This window comes from Colobus angolensis, unplaced genomic scaffold (assembly GCF_000951035.1).
Source record: "Colobus angolensis palliatus isolate OR3802 unplaced genomic scaffold, Cang.pa_1.0 Scaffold11, whole genome shotgun sequence".
NCBI classification, from domain to species: Eukaryota; Metazoa; Chordata; class Mammalia; order Primates; family Cercopithecidae; genus Colobus; species Colobus angolensis.
In genome coordinates this window covers 10,222,509-10,242,036 of record NW_012112030.1, presented here as the reverse complement: position 1 = coordinate 10,242,036, position 19,528 = coordinate 10,222,509, and the positions used below count along the sequence as shown (strand labels likewise).

At 36.2% G+C, this 19,528-nt stretch overlaps 1 protein-coding gene across 3 annotated transcripts in view; it reads right to left on the bottom strand.

The window, feature by feature from the left end:
* The window catches only part of ATF7IP (activating transcription factor 7 interacting protein), a 136,333-nt gene that overhangs the window by 51,346 nt on the left and 65,459 nt on the right, over window positions 1-19,528 (bottom strand). For 2 of the 3 annotated variants that reach the window (XM_011954156.1, XM_011954148.1), the window contains exons 3-6: window positions 16,665-16,751; window positions 14,806-14,951; window positions 13,093-13,230; window positions 3,753-3,818 (exon numbers count right to left, since the gene is read on the bottom strand). In XM_011954156.1, the coding sequence (XP_011809546.1) occupies window positions 3,753-3,818; window positions 13,093-13,230; window positions 14,806-14,951; window positions 16,665-16,751 (437 nt within the window). The remainder of the gene's footprint in view (window positions 1-3,752; window positions 3,819-13,092; window positions 13,231-14,805; window positions 14,952-16,664; window positions 16,752-19,528) is intronic. The other variant, XM_011954166.1, reaches the window with a different exon arrangement.

The following is a 19,528-nucleotide window of genomic DNA, read 5'->3' as shown; positions in this document are numbered from 1 at the left end:
AATAAATAATAAATTTAAAAAATAAACAAAATTAACAAACAAAAGCCTAAGACCAGATGGCTCCACTGGAGGATACTACCAAACAATTAGTAGTATTCCAAGAGGAGTACTTCCAAGTAGGAGTACTCTCAAATTCTGTTTATTAGGCAATCATTACCTTGATACCAAAGCCGAACGAAGATACTAAAACTACAGACAAATATCCCTGATGAATACTAATATAAAAATCCTCAAGAAAATATTAGCAAACCAAATTCAACAGCATGTTAAAAAGATTATACACCATGACCAAGTTGGTTTATCTATCTGAGGAATGCAAGGATAGGTCGAGATATAAAAATCAATGTAACATAAGACATTAACAGAATAAAGGACAAGACCCACATGATCATCTTAATTGATGCAGCAAAAGAACTTGACAAAAGTCAACACCCTTTCATGGAAAAAAATAAATAAAACACTCATCAAACCAGAAATGGAAACTATCTAAATTTAACAAAGGCCATACATGAAAACTCCACAGTTAACATCATACTCAATGGTGAAAAACTGAAAGCTTTCCTTCTAAGATAAGGAATTAAGCAAGCATGCCCACTGTTGCCACTTCTATTCAATATAGTACGGGAAATCCTAAACCAAACAATTATGCAAGAAAAAGAAATAAATCGCATCCAAATCAGAAAAAGAAGTATAATTATCTTTGTTCACAGGTGATATGATCTTATATGTAAAAACCCTAAAGACAACTGTTCAAACCTAAGCAAACTCAGCAATGTTGCAGGATACAAAATCAACCTGCAAAAATCAGTTGCATATCTACAAACTATAAAAAATACAAAAAAGAAATAAACAATATAATTTACAATAGCATCAAAAAGAATAAAATATTTAGGAATACACTTAACAAAGGGAGAAAACAATTTTACAACGAAAACTACAAAACAATGTTGGAAAAAGTTTAAAGACACAAATAAGTGAAAAGACATCCTGTGTTCAAGGATTGGGAGACTTCTTATTGTTAAAATATATGTATTACCCAAAGCAACCTGCAGATTCAGTGCAATCCCTATCAATATTGCAATAGTGGGTTTTGTTTTTGTTTTTGTTTTTTTCCAGAAAAAAATCCTAAAATTCATATGGAATCTCAAAGGATTTTGAATTGCCAAAACAATTTTGAAAAAGAACAAATTTGGAGGTTTCATACTTCTTGATTGGAAAACATATTACATACTAGGCTAAGTTGGCCAAGGGGGTAGGGGGTGGGGGAACCACACAAAATATATTACAAAGCTACAGTAATCGAAAAAAGTGAGGTGCTGGCACAAAAATAGAGACCAAAGGAACTGAATAGAGAGCTCAGAAATAAACTCACATATATGGTCAAATGATCTTCAACAAAACTGCCTAAACCACACAATGGGACAAGGACAGCCTCTTTAATAAATGGTGCTGGGAAAACTAGATACATACATGCAAGAGAATGAAGATGGACTCTGACAAAATATATAAAAATTAACTCAAAATTGACTAAAGATTTAAATGTAAGACCTAAAACTAAAAAATTCCTACAAGAAAACACAGGGAAAAAGTTTCATGACATTAGATTTGGCAATGATTCTTTTGTACATGACACTAATAGCACAGGTAAGAAAAGCAAAAATAAACAGGACTGCATCAAACTTAACTTCTGTATATGAAAGGAAACAAGAGAAAAGGAAACAAAGAATGCAAAAAAGTTGCAAATAATTTATATAAGGGTCAATATTCAGCATATATAAAGAATGCCTACAACTTAGTAATAACAACAAAAATAAGGAACTTGATTTAAAAATAGGTAAAGAACCTGAAGAGATTTTTCTCCAAAGGAGATATATAAATGGCCAACAAGCGTATGAAAAGATGTTCAACATCACTAGTCATTAGAGGAATGCAAATCAAAACCATAATGAGGTATCACATACATCCATGAGGATGGTCACTATCGAAAGAACAGAAAATAACACATTAGTGAGGTTTTGGGCAATCTGGAACTCTTGAGCACTACTGGTATAAATGTGAAATGGTACAGCCTCTATGAAGAACAGAATAGGGGCTCCTCAAATATCTAAAAGTATTACCATACAACCTAGTAATTCCTCTTTTGCATATATATGCAAAAGAATTAAAAACAGGATCTCGAAGAGATAGCTGCGCTCCCATGTACACTGCAGCATTATTCAAAATAGCCCAAAGATAATAATGGCCCAAAAGTCCATCAACAGATCAAACAATAAAAAAAATAAAACCACAAAAGGGTAGCACGAAGGAATCCACTTATGGTGATATAACAATTTTATATCTTGACTGTGATGGGGGCTACATAAATCTATACATGTGATCAAACTGCATGGAAGCATAAACACTCACAAACAGACATGGATGCAACAATGAATTTTTATATACACATGTAAAAACTGGTAAAAACTGTTAAGTCTATAAACTACTTAACAAAATTTTCAATTTCTTCGCTTTGATACTGTACTACAGTGATAAGATTTCACCACTCGGGGAAGCTAGGGGAAGAGTTCATACGGCTCTACGTACTGTTGCTGCAAAAACAGGAAAGAATATATGAACATGCATCAGTACAGAAAACCTCTAGGAAAAATGATTACTATTTATTGGTATTGGCAATTTACTATGTGCCAGATAATGGAACTATCAAGATGAAGAAATGGAACTTGTTCAAATAAAAAAATTAAAAACAAAATTCAGTAGGAAAAGAAAATAAATCCAACTAAAAATTATAATGCAATATACAAAGACTATATTAAAATATGAATAATAAAGGAAATAACAGAAGAGTAGCAAAATGATAAACAAAGGAAAAACGAAGGAAACAACAAAAAGCAAAAGCCAGACTATGGAAGTTAATTTATGCTATAATGTTTGGACTTAATTGTATACTTTAAAAAATATTCAAACTGTTTAAGGCAATAAAGTGACTTAATCTAATCTCTGTATATTACAATTAAAGCATAAAAGAGGACTGACTACATGGGGAAGAAAGGGGAGAACAGGAACACTACAGGCAGTAGAATACTAAAATACTTTGGGGAAAATAGTAAGAGACCATACTGGGAAACTGACAAGAATGCAAAATGAAAGAAACAAGGTTAAGACAAATCCCTGAAGCCTAATTTTAAAGATGGACAGAAAATACAGCTTCAAGAATTGCATAACCTAAGGGGCCAGGCGTAAAGGCTCATGTCTGTAATCCCAGCACTTTGGGAGGCCAAGGTAGATGGACACCTGAGGTTGGGAGTTCGAGACCAGCCTGGCCAACATGGTGAAACCCTGTCTCTACTAGAAGTACAAAAATCAGTTGGGCATGGTGGTGGGCACCTGTAATCCCAGGTACTTGGGAGGCTGAGGCAGGAGAATCAATTGAACTCGTGAGGCCGAGGTTGCAGTGAACAAAGATGGTGCCACTGCACTCCAGTCTGGGTGACAAAGAGACTTCATGTCAAAAAAAAAAAAAAGAATTGCACAACCTAAAATAAAAAATAAATGTTGATATATAGAAATAGTAAATGAGGATTTGAACGGGGTTCATTAGTTCTAGGGCTGAAGGCCCACAAATTACATACAGGAGTACACAGTATGAAAGCAAATTTCAGATTTGTAATACAGAGTTTCCTCCTAATTCAGCATTTCCTAAGATTACCACTTAGAGAGCTAAATATTAATTATGCAAGAATATAAAACTTTACTTCATGTCTTTTCTTAAGATCTTCTTTGGCTGCTTCAAAGCGTTTGGTTAGCCTGGCTATCTTGGCCTGAAAAAAAAAAAAAAAAAAGACAAAAATGAATGGAAATCAAATGGTATTATAGCATTAAAAAAAAAACCATAAATATATAACAAGAAACCTGTAGAAAGCAGGATCCTCAGAAGACAGCTGAGCAAAGAAAATAAATTAAGCTGATTATAAAATATACACTTCGAAAATACAGTTATGACTAAAACTAAGTGACCCCTAAATTCAATACTCAGATGTAAACACTCTTAATTAGGTTAGCCTATTCCTTCCTGGAACTGTGAGTGTTGCTCACTTACCAGTACATTCCTGATTATGTAAGCCTGTGTTTTGTTATTTTTTTTTAACACAGTTGTAATCACACTTGATTTTCTCACTGAGAATTATAAAGTGGACATATCTGTAAGTCATAAAAGATCCCTTGCCAATACTACATATGGATGGATGTATAGGCTTTACTGTGACACTTTTAACAGAAGTGTAGATGAATGTTCATATATTACTTTTTCACAAATTAAATTACATATTCTGTTAATCTTTAACAATGTGATAAAAACGTTACCTTGGCTAGGCATTGTGGCTCACACCTGTAATCCCAGCACTTTAGGAGGCCGAGGTGGGTGGATCACCTGAGGTCAGGAGTTCGAGACCAGCCTGGCCAAAATGGTGAAACCCCATCTCTACTAAAATTACAAAAATTAGCCATGGTGGTGCGTGCCTGTAATCCTAGCTACTCAGGAAGTTGAAGCAGGAGAATAGCTTGAATCCAGGAGGCAGAGGTTGCAGTGAGCCAAGATGGCACCACTGCACTCCAGCCTGGGCAACAGAGTGAGATTTTGTCTTAAAAAAAACCAAAGGCCGGGCGCGGTGGCTCAAGCCTGTAATCCCAGCACTTTGGGAGGCCGAGACGGGCGGATCACGAGGTCAGGAGATCGAGACCATCCTGACTAACATGGTGAAACCCCGTCTCTACTAAAAAATACAAAAAACTAGCCGGGCGAGGTAGCGGGCGCCTGTAGTCCCAGCTACTCGGGAGGCTGAGGCAGGAGAATGGCGGGAACCCGGGAGGTGGAGCTTGCAGTGAGCTGAGATCCGGCCACTACACTCCAGCCTGGGCAACAGAGCGAGACTCCGTCTCAAAAAAAAAAAAAAAAACAAAAAACAAAAAACAAACAAAAAAACCCATTACTTTGTTTGTGTCAACATGGTCAGTGAGGTTATTATTCATTTGTTGTGCTAATATAAATTCCCTGATCACATATTTTGCCCAAATACATATTGAAAGGAAATCTGAGAGAAAAAAAAAGCAGAACAAAAAAAAAAATAATCATTTCACCACATGAATATTTGGTTGTATTTCCTTTCAGTCTTTTACTAAGCATAGACGTAATATTCAACTGTTTCTGTTGCTGCTGCTGCTGAAACCATTTTAAATTAAACATATTTTCAAGAAAATTACAATTCTGAGTGTATTCATGAGGCCCTACCTAAGGAAGAGCTCTGCCAGAGAATTTCTTTTATCCAATAAGGGCATTCATTTCATAAAAATGAGAAAAAGTTATGATTTACTTTTAAAGTTTCTTTCAGAAAGCAGTCACTTCTAGAGGAGACCCCAAATCTTAAAATGTGCTTAATTAAGTCCAATATTACGGCCTAGGCAATCAGTTACCTATGACTCTCAAAGGTAAAGATTTTCCTAAGGACTTAGTTATTTATGCATGTTATTAAGGCTCAAGATCATAAACCATAATTTCACGTCCTTAATATGTATTTACCTTTCTGATAACTAAAATATTTCATATAACTTTCTAAAAAAGTATATGGTGCAGTGGCTCACGCCTGTAATCCCAATACTTTGGAAGGCCAAGGTGGGTGGATGGGTGACAAAGCCAAACTCTCTCTCAAAAAAAAAAAGAAAAGAAAAAAAAAGAAAAGAAAGGTATATGGGAAGTGGAAGGTATTTTCTGTACCCCAACTTATGCGAGAATGTCAATTTTCCTTTAGTCAAATTATCTAGGTGGGGCCAGGCGCAGTGACTCACACCTGTAATACCAGCACTTTGGGAGGCCGAGACGGGTGGATCACAAGGTCAGGAGTTCAAGACCAGCCTGGCCAAAATGGTGAAACCCCATCTCTACTAAAAATACAAAACTTAGCCAGGTGTGGTGGCGCACGCCTGTAGTCCCAGCTATTCAGGAGGCTGAGGCAGGAGAACTGCCTGAATCCAGGAGGCAGAGGCTGCAGTGAGCCAAGATCGTGCCACTGCACTCCGGCCTGGATGACAGAGCGAGACTCTGTCTCAAAAAAAAAAAAATTATCTAGGTGGTTATACTATAAATTGCACAGTATGTATAATGTTATTATTCTATTTTTACTTAAGTCCCCCCCAAAATCATCTTGTATATGTTACATGTATAGAAAAAGATCTACAAGGATACATTCCAAGGTTAAAAGTAGTCACCCCTGGAAGCTATGATTGGCAGAAAGTGGGAAAGAAAGTGAACTAAGGACCTCACTTTCACATCGTATAGATCTGTAGTATTCAAACTCTTTTTTAAAAGAATTATCATTTTAAAAATGAAACCAGTAGCAGAAAAACAAACTCAAAATGTGGACACTGATTTATAGTTTTCTGATATGTAATATTATAAAACAGAAAAATCAAAGAGCAGCCTTTTTGTTTTTACATAGGAAGCTGTACAATTCTTTTTTAATTATAATTCAAAATATCTGCCATACTGTGTCTAAGAATGGCTATTCTGGTAAATATTCTGAGACATTTTTAAAAAATGAATAAACAAGTCATTTTTGTAACTCCAGGAAAGTAATACTTTATCACATTGGGTTTTACTTGGGAAACTAGACAAACCAAGAATTTCATTGCATATGTACCTTTAGGAAATAACTCTGTCTACAAAAAACAGAAGGTTTCCTTAACATCAAGGTTGGCCTATAACAAAATATTGCTGCTCATAAAAGCAACTGAATAAACAGACCCACAGTTTCTATTATTTAAAACTGTCTCCGTATTAGGCTGTCATAAACTTACTTCACTGATAGGGAACAGGAGCCGAGGTTGAAAGGAAAAAGTAAAATACACATTTTCAGTTAAATCTACTTAAAATGGCATTTTCTAAATCATAACCAATGGAATGTTATATTCCAGAGTGTGCTGACAGCTTTTCCATTTCCATAAGAAATCTAGTTGAAATTCTGAGTATTATGAATTTGAACTATACTGTGATTTGAGAGGAATCAAGTCCTCCTATCTAAGAGCATAGTACTACTGACTCCTGTTTTCTTGTTCTGTCCTTTTTCTTCATAATGGTCTTAAAAATTTATTCTTAAGTGCTTACTCATTTTTAAATAACTACCATATGTGAAACCTTTTTCTCATTATGTTTTCTAATTGGTTATTGTTGACGTAAGGAGGACTATTAGAATATGTTGTTCTTATATGAGGTAGCTGCTGTATTTCCTTCTTCATTCAACCGTTTGTCAACTGAATTCTATTGGGTTCCCACTTACCAATTGTTACTCATTTCTTTTTCCTGTCTCATTGTATTGCCCAAGACTAATACCAAATCTCTAAATAGCAGCATCTACTAATAGGCATTGTCTCATTCTCAACTTTAGTAGATATATTTCCAATAATCCATTATTAAACATGATTACAACAGGTTTCTGAAAGCAACCCTTTAAGAGATTCAAGGTATTTACCTCCTATGTATTCCACGAATGACCAGTAAATTTTAACAAATCCGGATTTGGCATATACTGAGATGATCACACTGTTTTTCATCTTTCCTACATTAGCAGAGTGACATATAATTGTTAATACGGAACCAGGCTTGCATTCATAAGAGAAATCTACGCTGGGGAATAAAACTAAACTATGTTTTTTTCTCTTCTTGCACTAGAGGTTTCACAGATGGGCTTACTTCATCAAATGGACATCTCATCTTTCTCCATACCCTGAAACCGTTTATATCACACAAGAATTATCTGTTCCTCAATGACTTGCCAGAATTATCTGGCAAAGCTTTCTGGGTTCCATGACTTCTTCAGAAATAAATCTTTGACTACAGTTTTGATAGAGTTCCTCAAAATCTAGCTTTCCTGATTCCTTTTCTGAGACACAGTCTCGTTCTGTTGCCCAGGCTGGAATGCAGGGGCACAATTTCGGCTAATTCCAACTTCTACCTCCCGGGTTCAAGAGATTCTCTTCCCTCAGCCTTGCTAGTAGCTGGGATTACAGGCATGTGCCATCACGCCAGGCTAATTTTTGTATTTGTAGTAGAGACGGGATTTCATCACTATGTTGGCCAGGCTGGTCTCAAACTCCTGACCTCAGGTGATCCACCTGTCTCAGTCTCCCAAAGTGCTGGGATTACAAGCATGAGCCATCGCAACCGGCCTCTTGCTTCCTTTTTATATACAACAGATTTCATTGGTACAAAGTTGTTAACATAAAAATGTTCTTAAAGAATCTCTTCTGGATCTTGTCTTCTTTTCTAATCCTTGTGCAGTTTATTTGTACTTATTTTAATTCTAGGTCAAAGACTTATCAGACCAATAGAACAATTTGTCTCAGATGTATTCAACTGAACAATTTGTCCCCAGATAATTATACTAAAACATATTAAGCCAAAAGTCAAAATATCATATTAGCTAATGGGAAATTGTTCTGAAATATGCAGTAAGAACGAATTGAAAGTTTTATTTCCAAACCAACTACACCACATAAATTTGGCCAAAATGAGCACAACAGATCTCAACAAACTCCTCTCATGGTTGTGCACTATGCTTTATATTTGTTACAACAGGACTCGATTTGCTAAGTGTTACTGTACGCAGAGTGAAGGGCAAAATCGGGCTGAAATATGTACGCATTGCAAAACAGGCAGCAAAGTTTCAGTAGAACGGTTGCCAGCAATTGCTACATGGGTAGTATCTACACCAGAAAAACATATTTCCCTCTCTAGAGCACAACCATAATGATACTTGATTTTGTATGCTATTGAAAATAAGCAGATATTAATTCAAACCTAACTGTTACAAAGTTAAGATGTTAAGTGTAATCCCAAGGGTAACCACTAAGGAAAAAACTAGAAATATATATAAGAAGAGAAACAAGATGAAATCAAAATGATATGCTAGGAAAAAATCAATTGCAAAACAAGGCAGTAATGGAGAAAGTAGAAACAAAAAAGCTATCAGACATAGAAGAAATGACAAACTGCAGAAGTTTTTCCTTATTAGTAACTACTTTAAATGTAAATAAACTCCCTGATTAAAAAGCAGAGATTGGTGGAACTGATAATAAATCATGACCAAACTATATACCATCTGCAAGACTTCATCAAAATTTAAAACTTTTGTGCAACAAAAGGCATTATGAAGAAGTTGTAGACAAATTACAGAATGGGAGAAAATATTTGCAATCACATATCTAATAAGAGTTTGGTATCCTGGGCCAGGCGTGGTGGCTCACACCTATAATCCCAGCACTTTGGGAGGCTGAGGTGGGCAGATCATGAGGTCAGGAGATCGAGACCATCCTGGCTAACACAGTGAAACCCCATTTCTACTAAAAACACAAAAAATTGGCTGGGCATGGTGATAGGCACCTGTAGTCCCAGCATGGGAGGCTGAGGCAGGAGAATGGTGTGAGCCCAGGAGGCAAAGCTTGCAGTGAGCTGAGATCGTGGCACTGCACTCCAGCCTGCTGACAGAGCAAGACTCCTTCTAAAAAAAAAGTTAAAGAAAAAAAAAGAGTTTGGTATCCAGAACATACAAATAATTCTTACAACTCAACAACAAAAAGGCAAAAAATCCAAATTTAAAATGGGCAAAGGACTTTCATAGGCATTTCTATAAACAAGTACATATGATTGATCAACAAGCACATGAAAAGATGATTAACAACATTTATCATTAGGGACACACAAATCAAAACCCTAATGAGACACCACTTCATACCATTCTGATGCTATAAGAAAAAAATGAAAGTAAAAATAACAAGTGTTGGTGAGGATGTGGAGAAATGGAACCCTCATACATTGCTGGTGGGAACAGAAAACGGTATAGCCACTGTGGACAACAGTTGGGTGATTCTTCAGTAAGTTAAACAAAGAATTATCATATGGCCCACAATTCCATACCTAGGTATATTCCTAAAATATCTGAAAACAAGTATTCAAACAAATACTTGTATACAAGCTCAAAGCAGCATCAGTCACAATAGCTAAAAGTAGGAACAACCCAAATGCCATTCAAAGGATGAATGCATAAACAAAATGTGGCATATATCACACATAATGGAATATTATTTAGCCCTAAGAAGGAATGAAGTACTGATACATGCTACAAACACAGATTAAGCTGGAAAACATGCTAAGTGAAAAGAGGCATGTGAAATATGCAAAATAGGTAAATCAATAGAGACAGCAGATTAGTGGTTGTTAAGGGCTAGTGTAAGAGGAAAAGAAGAGCAAGGGTTTAATGGGCAAAATGTTTCCTTTTGAGTTGACAAAAATGTTTTGAAACGCGATCGATAGTGGTTGTATAAAATTGTGAATGTACTAAATAACAATGAATTGTATACTTTAAAACCGTTTGGTATCTGAATTTTATTTCCATAAAAAAACAAAACACTGGAACAAGACACAAAGAGATGGGAATTAAATTGGGCTTGGTAACATTTTAAAAATAATACAGTCAGGTCACATGATTACGGGTGCGTGAACAGGGGAAACAATATGAAGTCAAAAGCCTGGTATCAAAATACAATTAACATTAATAGTACCCCGTAGGCAGTGAAGCAACTGGTGGATATTAGAAGAAGTGGATTGAAAACTAAGAGATTAAAATTTAAAAATGTAAAAAATGAATACTGGTTTTACTGGTACACAATTGAGGAACTTGGACTATAAAGAGACTGAAGTAATCAGTATTCAGAAAAATTAGTACAATGCTTTGGAAGGACCAGCGAGAAGTTAAAAACTAGTACCAGAGTGCTCATATAAAAGGTGTTACTATACTCAGGGAACTGGGTAATGATGGCCTAATGAAAAGTGAAAAGAATCGAGATTTTTTTTTCTAGGAAATAATCAAGTTGTAACTTGGCAACTCACTGGGTATATGAAATGACTGAGGGATTGGTTTCCAAGAATTCAAGAGCTGCCAATAAGAGGAACAATGGGAAGATTTTCCTTCAAGAGTTTTCCAAGAATTTAGAAATTGTCAGTAAGAGGAACATTTGCAGAGAAGCTGAGGGGCTTGGTGTTAGAAAGATTCAAATTCTGAGACTACAAGCAACACCTAAAAACAAATTTAAATGTTAAGAAATCTGGGCCGGGCACGGTGGCTCAAGCCTGTAATCCCAGCACTTTCGGGAGGCCGAGATGGGCGGATCATGAGGTCAGGAGATTGAGACCATCCTGGCGAACACGGTGAAACCTCGTCTCTACTAAAAAATACAAAAAACTAGCCGGGTGAGGTGGCGGGCGCCTGTAGTCCCAGCTACTCGGGAGGCTGAGGCAGGAGAATGGAGTAAACCCGGGAGGCGGAGCTTGCAGTGAGCTGAGATCCGGCCACTGCACTCCAGCCTGGGCGACAGAGCAAGACTCCGTCTCAAAAAAAAAAAAGAAAGAAATCTGGATTGCACCTTATGGGTGAGAAGATAGGTGTCAAAAACTCAGGTTTTAGTATGTATGTATGTATGTATGTATATATGTATGTATGTATTTATTTTGGAGACAGAGTCTCACTCTGCTGCCCAGCCTGGAGTGCAGTAGCACGATCTCAGCTCACCACAACCTCCACCTCCTGGGTTCAAGCAATTCTTACGCCTCAGCCTCCCAAGTAACTGGGACTACAGGCACGCACTACCACACCCGGCTAACTTTTTGTATTTTTAGTAGAGACAGGGTTTCACCATATTGGTCAGGCTGGTCTCGAACTCCTAGACTCAAGAGATTCGCCCTCCTAGGCTTCCTAAAGTGCTGAGCTCACAGGCATGAGCCACTACGTCCAGCCAAAAACTCAGGTTTTAAAAACACAATTTCATAGTTGCACCCATGGGTGTGATGAGAAACAATGAATAAAATTATTCTTTCAAATCTTCAAGCATTTTCAAATTTAATTCAAAAGTTTGAACAGTAATAGTAAAATGAAGTTTAATAATTAGGTCAGTCTGGGAGATACACTTAAATTCTAATCCTATTTAGCTAAAATTTCATTCATAATGGAAAAAGTGATTTAACTTCTATGGGCCACTTTTCCCTCATTTGCAAAATTAGGCCCTATACATGGTTTACCACTCAGCATCTTTGGGATATGCTCATATATAAAATAACCCAATAGGAAACATACATTTACTTATGACAGAATGAATGTACTGATTCAAATACTAGCTTCTTAGCTTTGGAATAAAGTAGATTACTACAGCACACTACTGTGTGCTCATTTCAGCTGACCAGAAGCTCTGGTATTGTATGTTAAGATATAGTTGTACTTAATAAAAAATGCAAAGTAGGAATTAATAAATATGTGTTATTAAACTAACATCTTTAAAACATAAGGTCCACGAAAGGAGGTAGATTAACATAAAAAGAATCCCTAACAAATATTATTTAGTACTTATTACAGCATGCTAAATGACAGCCTTCCTTTAGTGACTGGAAAACAAAGTATGAAGCACTAAGTTAGATCCAGTAATTTCTGAGTCTCTGTTATGGTTTGAACTGTGTCCCCTAGAAGTTCACATATTGAAGTCTAAACTTCCAGTATTTCAGACTGTGACCTTAGTTGTAAAGGTCACTGCAAAGGTAATTATTTAAGATGAAGTTATGTTGGAGTATAGTGGGCCACTACTCCAATGACTGGCATCCTTGTAAAAAGGGGAAATTTACAAACAGACACACATACAAGGACAACACCATGTAAAGATAAAGCCACAGATCAGGGTGATGTTTCTACAATGCCAAAGAACTGTCCGCAAACCAACAGAAGTTAGCGTAAAGGCATAGAACAGATTCTTCCTCACAGCACAGCCCTCAAAAAGAACCTACACTGCTGACACCTTGATCTTCAACTTCTAAATATTTCTACTGTTTAAACCACTCAGTTTATTGCACTTTCTTTACAGCAGCCCTGGCAAACTAAACAAACTCCTTTTACTTCTTATATTTAGAATTTACATGTATATTATAGTCAATCTCAAATATATATCTCAGAAAATAAGCTATAAAAACAATGACAAACGGAGTACAATTCAAGTCAATGTACAAACCTGTAGTTCAGTGAGAACTGTTTTATGCCTCTTGTTACATTCAATCTTTTCCACTCGTGTTTTCAATTCTGCCAAAGTCTTATCAAATACAGCACACTGCAGCGCACACAATTTTTCTTCCAGCAACCACTGTATAACCTAAAGAAACAAATATTCCTTCATTATGCCAAGAAGGCATTCCAACAAGCAATAAACAGTAAATATTCTTAAGTACCAAGAAGACAGTAACGATAAATTAACTAACTTAATGAATAAAACATGCTAAAATCTGTAACACAATACTATCTGTTAAAATCCTCTACTTTTATATATATAAAATCTACTTCAAGAGGGTAACACATACTAAAAATAGAAAATTTCCAGAGAGTAAACTTTTGAAAAATTTCCATATTCTCATTGTGGGTCCTCAACGAAGACACGGGCACATATCCATGAACCATACTTGAGTAACACTGTTCTAAAGAAGTAAACTCTCAGGAAACCTGAGTTTTCAAAATTTTTCACATAGCTACCTTCATAATTCTAACAGCTCTATAAGAAAGACTGAATAGGCATTATTATCTCCATACGTCAAATAAAAAGAAACTAGGGGAAAAAACAACACTGAGAGTTTCTACTGCCACACTATTCTTTTTTCTACAAAGTGCAAACATGTATGCCATATTTTAATTAAAGAATGTTGTCCTAAAACATTGATTGTAAAATGTCATCCTTAAATATATAAGACCTTGAAAAACTAGTTATCATCGAAGTTTAATATTCCTCTCTAAGAAAAGCATTTGTACAAACATTTGTGAATACATGTTGAAAAACATATAAAATACTGAATATTTTCATTATTTCTATCTCTAGTCAAACAGATGTAAGGAGAATTTCAAACTCCGTACTTTACTCCTTTCTCTAGTCCTTTTAAAACCCTGTCTCTACCACTTTTATACTAATCCTAAAGTACACAATAAGGAGTTTAGAATGTAGAGACTTACAACCATGAAACCAGCTTTATAAAGATTAAAATGTTAACATTTAAAACTCTAACATTTCCTTTTCACAGTAACAAAGTTCAATACGAGAAGGAAAAAGGAAAGCTGAAAAACAACATTCAGTTTTGTTACCAAAGCAAATAAATAAAAATGTTACCTTCTCTCCCTTCTGTTTTGATAATCATAAGTATTTTTTTTTAAAAGATGTAGCCAAAAAGAAGCCAGAAGGAATTTTAAAATTAAATTATCAAGGATAGTAATAGACGTATTTATTTATTTATTTATTATTTTTTAAGATAGAGTCTTGCTCTGTCACCCAGGTTGGAGTGAAATGGTGTGATCTCGGCTCACTGCAACCTCCACCTCCCAGGTTCAAGTGATTCTCCTGCCTCAGCCTCCCAAGTAGCTGGGATTACAGGCACCCACCACAACATCCAGCTAATTTTTGTATTTTTAGTAGAGTCAGACTTTCACCATGTTGGTCAGGCTGGTCTCGAACTCCTGACTTCAGGTGATCCATCCACCTCAGTCTCCCAAAGGGTTGGGATTATAGGGGTGATCCACCACATCTGGCCAGTAATAGACTTTAAAAGCTCAACCACTTTCTTCAAGTTCTTTCTTTCTATGATAAACCACATTAGGTCAATAAAATACAGAATAATGTCAGAAACCTAGAAGAAGACAGTGGTGCTACTTATTCAATATGGTTTATAACTTATAATTGACACAATACCTTTTGAAGTTTCTGGTTAATGTCTCCTTTGGCTGTAATCTTTACTTGAAATTCTGCCTCATATTCTTCTTCCATATATCGACGACGTTTAGACTGTACATTGTCCATGTCTTCTGATTTAGAACGTTTTCGTCTGGAAAATTCATCTGAGAAGAAAAACCACAATGATGACTCTCAGGTGTTTTTCTTATAGTTCTTAATGCATATTATCCATCCTCAGCAAATATTGTTTCTATCACAATAGCCTTCTCAACCAACTATTTTGTAAATTGTTTCGGAGATCAGAAAAGTAGGTATATAAGCTTTCAGCTTTAAATTTCAAATGACTTTCAATATACTAAATAAGAACTTCCTAATGGTCAAGCAATGCAAACTTTGAACACAGAATTTCCTTGAAATCTTCACATTAAGAAGGAGAACTGCCTCACAATTATGTCATGAAGAAGGTAGATGAAATCATCTCATATTCATTCGTGTAACTAAATGTCACAGTGCACATGAATCCTCTGACAAAATATAGTATTCATTATCATGTCAGATTTTTAACTACACACAGCTTTATTTATTCTTCTTCCTCCGTAAGTATAGGAAAAAATTCTTAATCATCAGCCTTACAAAACTAGCATAGTAATAGTTATTCTTAACATATCCTAATGAATTTCAAATACAAATAAAATTAATGTCATTAAAAGTACATTTATAAAGAATATAGACTAGAAGACTTCACTTAGAAAATTTGTTTCAAGTGCTGTTAATATTCATGAGATCATAAGCAAATTGTATCTGGTTTCTTCAATATCTAAAAAAATTAAAACACTAATATCTTCACACTTTTTAAATGCAAATGCTCTTATGTGACCATGCTTATCTCTCTGTATATATCTGTATCTATGTGCCTACTTTTAAATCCACTCTATTCCACAATTTCTCTTATAACCTTAACTTACCCATGGTCACACATGGATAGCAGCATGACAGGAGAGTTACTGAACCCGGCTTTCTTGACTTCTAGTCCAATGATCTTTCTATAAACCTAAGGACACGCAGTCCACCATTTCCCTCCCTTCCCATAAAGCTAAAGAACCTTCCCTTTCCCTTTTCCTTCTTTCCTTCCTTCCCTCTTTTTTCCTCTCTCCCTCCCTCCCTCCATCCCTTTCTCCCTCCTTCTCTCTCTCTTTCTCACAAGATGTCACTCTGTCACCCAGGCTGGAGTACAGTGGCTCAATCACTAATCATTGCTCACTGGAACTTCAAATTCCTGGACTCAAGCAATACTCTCACTGCAGCCTCCGAAGTAGCTGGGACTACAGGTGTGTGCCACCATGCCTGGCTAATTCAAATATTTCTTCTGCAGGGACAGGTTCTTGCTATGTCACCCAGGCTGGTCTTGCACTCCTGGCCTCAAGCAATCCTCCCATCTTGGCCTCCCAAAGTGCTGGCATTACAGGTGTGAGCCACTACATCCGGCCCCATGAAGATAAAGAACCTTAAGTAAACTAAAATACATCTTTCCATTTACTTATGTTAGCCCATACAAAATTCTTGTGGTTTCATTCTCTGAACATAAATGTAAAACAATTTTTATCTCAAAACAGTCAGTACCTTAGCAAATTTTAAGCTAAATCTTTCTGAGGAACAATAAAAAGTATAAATAAACAAAATAAAATATTGAAGTGCATGAAACATACTTTCAGAAATCCTTCAGTTAGCCATCAACAAAATGGTATAGTTGTGGCTTACTTAAATTGCAAAATTTTACAATTATTTCATGGGCAAAAAAGAGTATTACATGGTTGTAAATACAGAAACAATGAATTATTATTCTTCAACCCAGTTCAAGTTTGTTTATACACACATACTTTTCTCAGAAGGTCTTTCATCTTCTTCATGTATTACTTGCTCTTCTTCCTCAGGTTTGCTGTCCTTTTCATTACTTTCTACTTCTGCTGTTAACAAATATAGAAAAGAAGTCTTACTTCTACTGGAATTCGTAACAGCTCACTAATTTACATTTTTAGGCACTATCCAGTTACAAAACTAACCTTTTATGAAATCAGAGTCCCAAAATGTTAAAATTTGGGGAGGGAAAAAGGGGAGCAGGAACTGGTCGAATGAATGACTAAGTCCACATCCAACTGTTCTGCAATTCACAACAAACTCAACACAGGATTTAATCTTAATATAGATTTTAAGTAACTTAAAAAAAAGTAATAATTTTCTGTCACCAATAACATTAATAAAATGTGAAAATAACTGCTGTAGAGCATTTTGATTCCTCTACATTCAACAATTAAAACTAAAATAGTGCCTGTGACAATTATCAAAAAAATTCCAAAGTACTGGAGAATTCAAAACACCTAATATGTTGAACATATAGGTTGAATCATTAAGTTTCTTTAAATGTTATGGTATAGAGAGTTCATAAACAAGGAATGAAAAGGCTATCCCAAATATAAGAAAAACTTTAAACATATACCTACTTTGATAACAGTGCCAACAACTGAGCTGGGTGCTTAATATAGTTATCACATAGCCACAATATAATCTCACACTGTAAACTATTTTTTATCTTCACATAAATGAGGAAGACATTCAGAAGGGTTAATTTTCTTTTCTTTTCTTTTCTTTTTTTTTTTTTGAGACTGAGTTTCACTCTTGTCGCCCAGGCTGAAATGCAGTGGGGCGATCTTGTCTCACTACAACCTCCACCTCCTAGGTTCAAGCGATTCTCCTGCCTTGGTCTCCTGAGTAGCTGGGACTACAGGCACCCGCCACTACGTCCGGCTAATTTTTTTGTTTGTTTGTTTTGAGATAGAGTGTCACTCTGTCGCCAGGCTAGGGTGCAGTAGCATGATCTCGGCTCACTGCAACCTCCACTTCCCAGGTGCAAGTGATTCTCCTGCCTCAGCCTCCCGGGTAGCTGGGACTACAGGCGCCCGCCACCAGGCCCAGCTAATTTGTATTTTTAGTAGAGACGGGGTTTTACCATGTTGGTCAGGATGGTCTTGATCTCCTGACCTCGTGACCCGCCTGCCTCGGCCTCCCAAAGTGCTGGGATTACAGGCATGAGCCACTGCACCCAGGCTAATTTTTTGTATTTTTAGTAGAGACAGGATTTCACCATGTTGGGCAGACTGGTCTCGAACTCCTGACCTCAGGTGATCTGCCCACCTCAGCTTCCCAAAGTGCTGGGATTACAGGCATGAGCCACTGCGACTGGCCCAGAAGGGTTAATTTGCATGAGTCATATAAAATGTAACAACTGAAGAGTGCTGCCAAAAGATACTGCCAAAAATGTCTATGCAATTATATTAAATAAAATCCAAGAGGTACCAAAATGTTCTTTTGGTCAATCAACGTCTCTTCAACTAACCTAGTCATTAAATGAGGAATAAGGGAGCTACAAAAAAAATAAAAAATCACTAAGATGTTTGACTTCTATTTTTTCCCCTTATGTCATTGCAACTTGCTTCTCAGTGGCTTCAATAAAGCATACTATGTTTCATCATGTTCTGCAACTAATATTAAATAAACAATCATAAAGTATATCATGCTATATAAAGATTCTGATACAACATTTCTTCTCCAATCATCAGGGTTTTAATCACAACAGCCCTAATAGCAAAAGTCAAAGGTTAAAAAAATTTAAAAGATACTTTAGGTGAAAATATGCAGGGAAAAGGATCATGGATGAACACCTATTAAGGCGCTAGAAGTATTTTTTTCACTCTAAGATAAACAGTAAGCTAACACAGTACACAGGATTACTAAAACTATTTTTGAACTTTAAAATAAATTATTTGAAAATTAACTCTCCATTTACTACCCTTTGCTCATTTTAAGTGTTTTAAGACCTCATCTCTCAACTTCAGTTTCGGTGAAATAAAAATTTATGTTTGCTTTCTTGTAAACAGATCACAAACTCATGAAAACACATTCTTTCTCTCTATATTTTTCCATATTTTCCTGATTTTAATACTGAGTGTTGGTAACTCCTGAGCTTCCTAGTCCCCAGAGTTTCCAGAGAGAGAGAGTAACTGGGTTGCTTGAGATAAAAGGTTTACATAGTCTTTATTTAGCAAATCCTCACATCGCACAAAGCACAAAATTAGCCATGGCCCCAATTAGAGTGACTCCAAGCCAGAGCATCCAGAATACAGCAGAGTAAATTGGCCTGGTATGGTTTGTCTCTTTTATACACATGTCAGTTTCCTCTCCATATGTCAAGCTCAGCTTGAGATTTCTTTATCTTTTTCAAAAACCTCCTCCTATTACCCAACTCCCAGTTTCCAGATATGCTTAGAAGATATTACTGGATGCCCAACACTGAAAACACGCAGGATTCACAGAATTAAAATATATTCTAGAGTTTTATGTAACGGAAAGAACTTGGGATTTAAAAAATGGTAGTAACAGATTCTACAGAGACGGATAAGGCCTTATATTTCTTTAATTTTATTTTGTTCACACAGTCTGAAGAAAACCTGAGAATGGGTCTCCTTCAACCCAGAGTAATAATCCAAGGCCCTTCGTACACAGACAACTTTAGACATAATTTCAGGTAGTTCCTGGGACTCCTGACACTCACCCAAATAGTAGGTTAAGAATGTCTTTTTTACTGCCGGGCGCGGTGGCTCACGCCTGTAATCCCAGCACTTTGGGAGGCCGACGCGGGCGGATCACAAGACCAAGAGATCGAGAGCATCCTGGCTAACATGGTGAA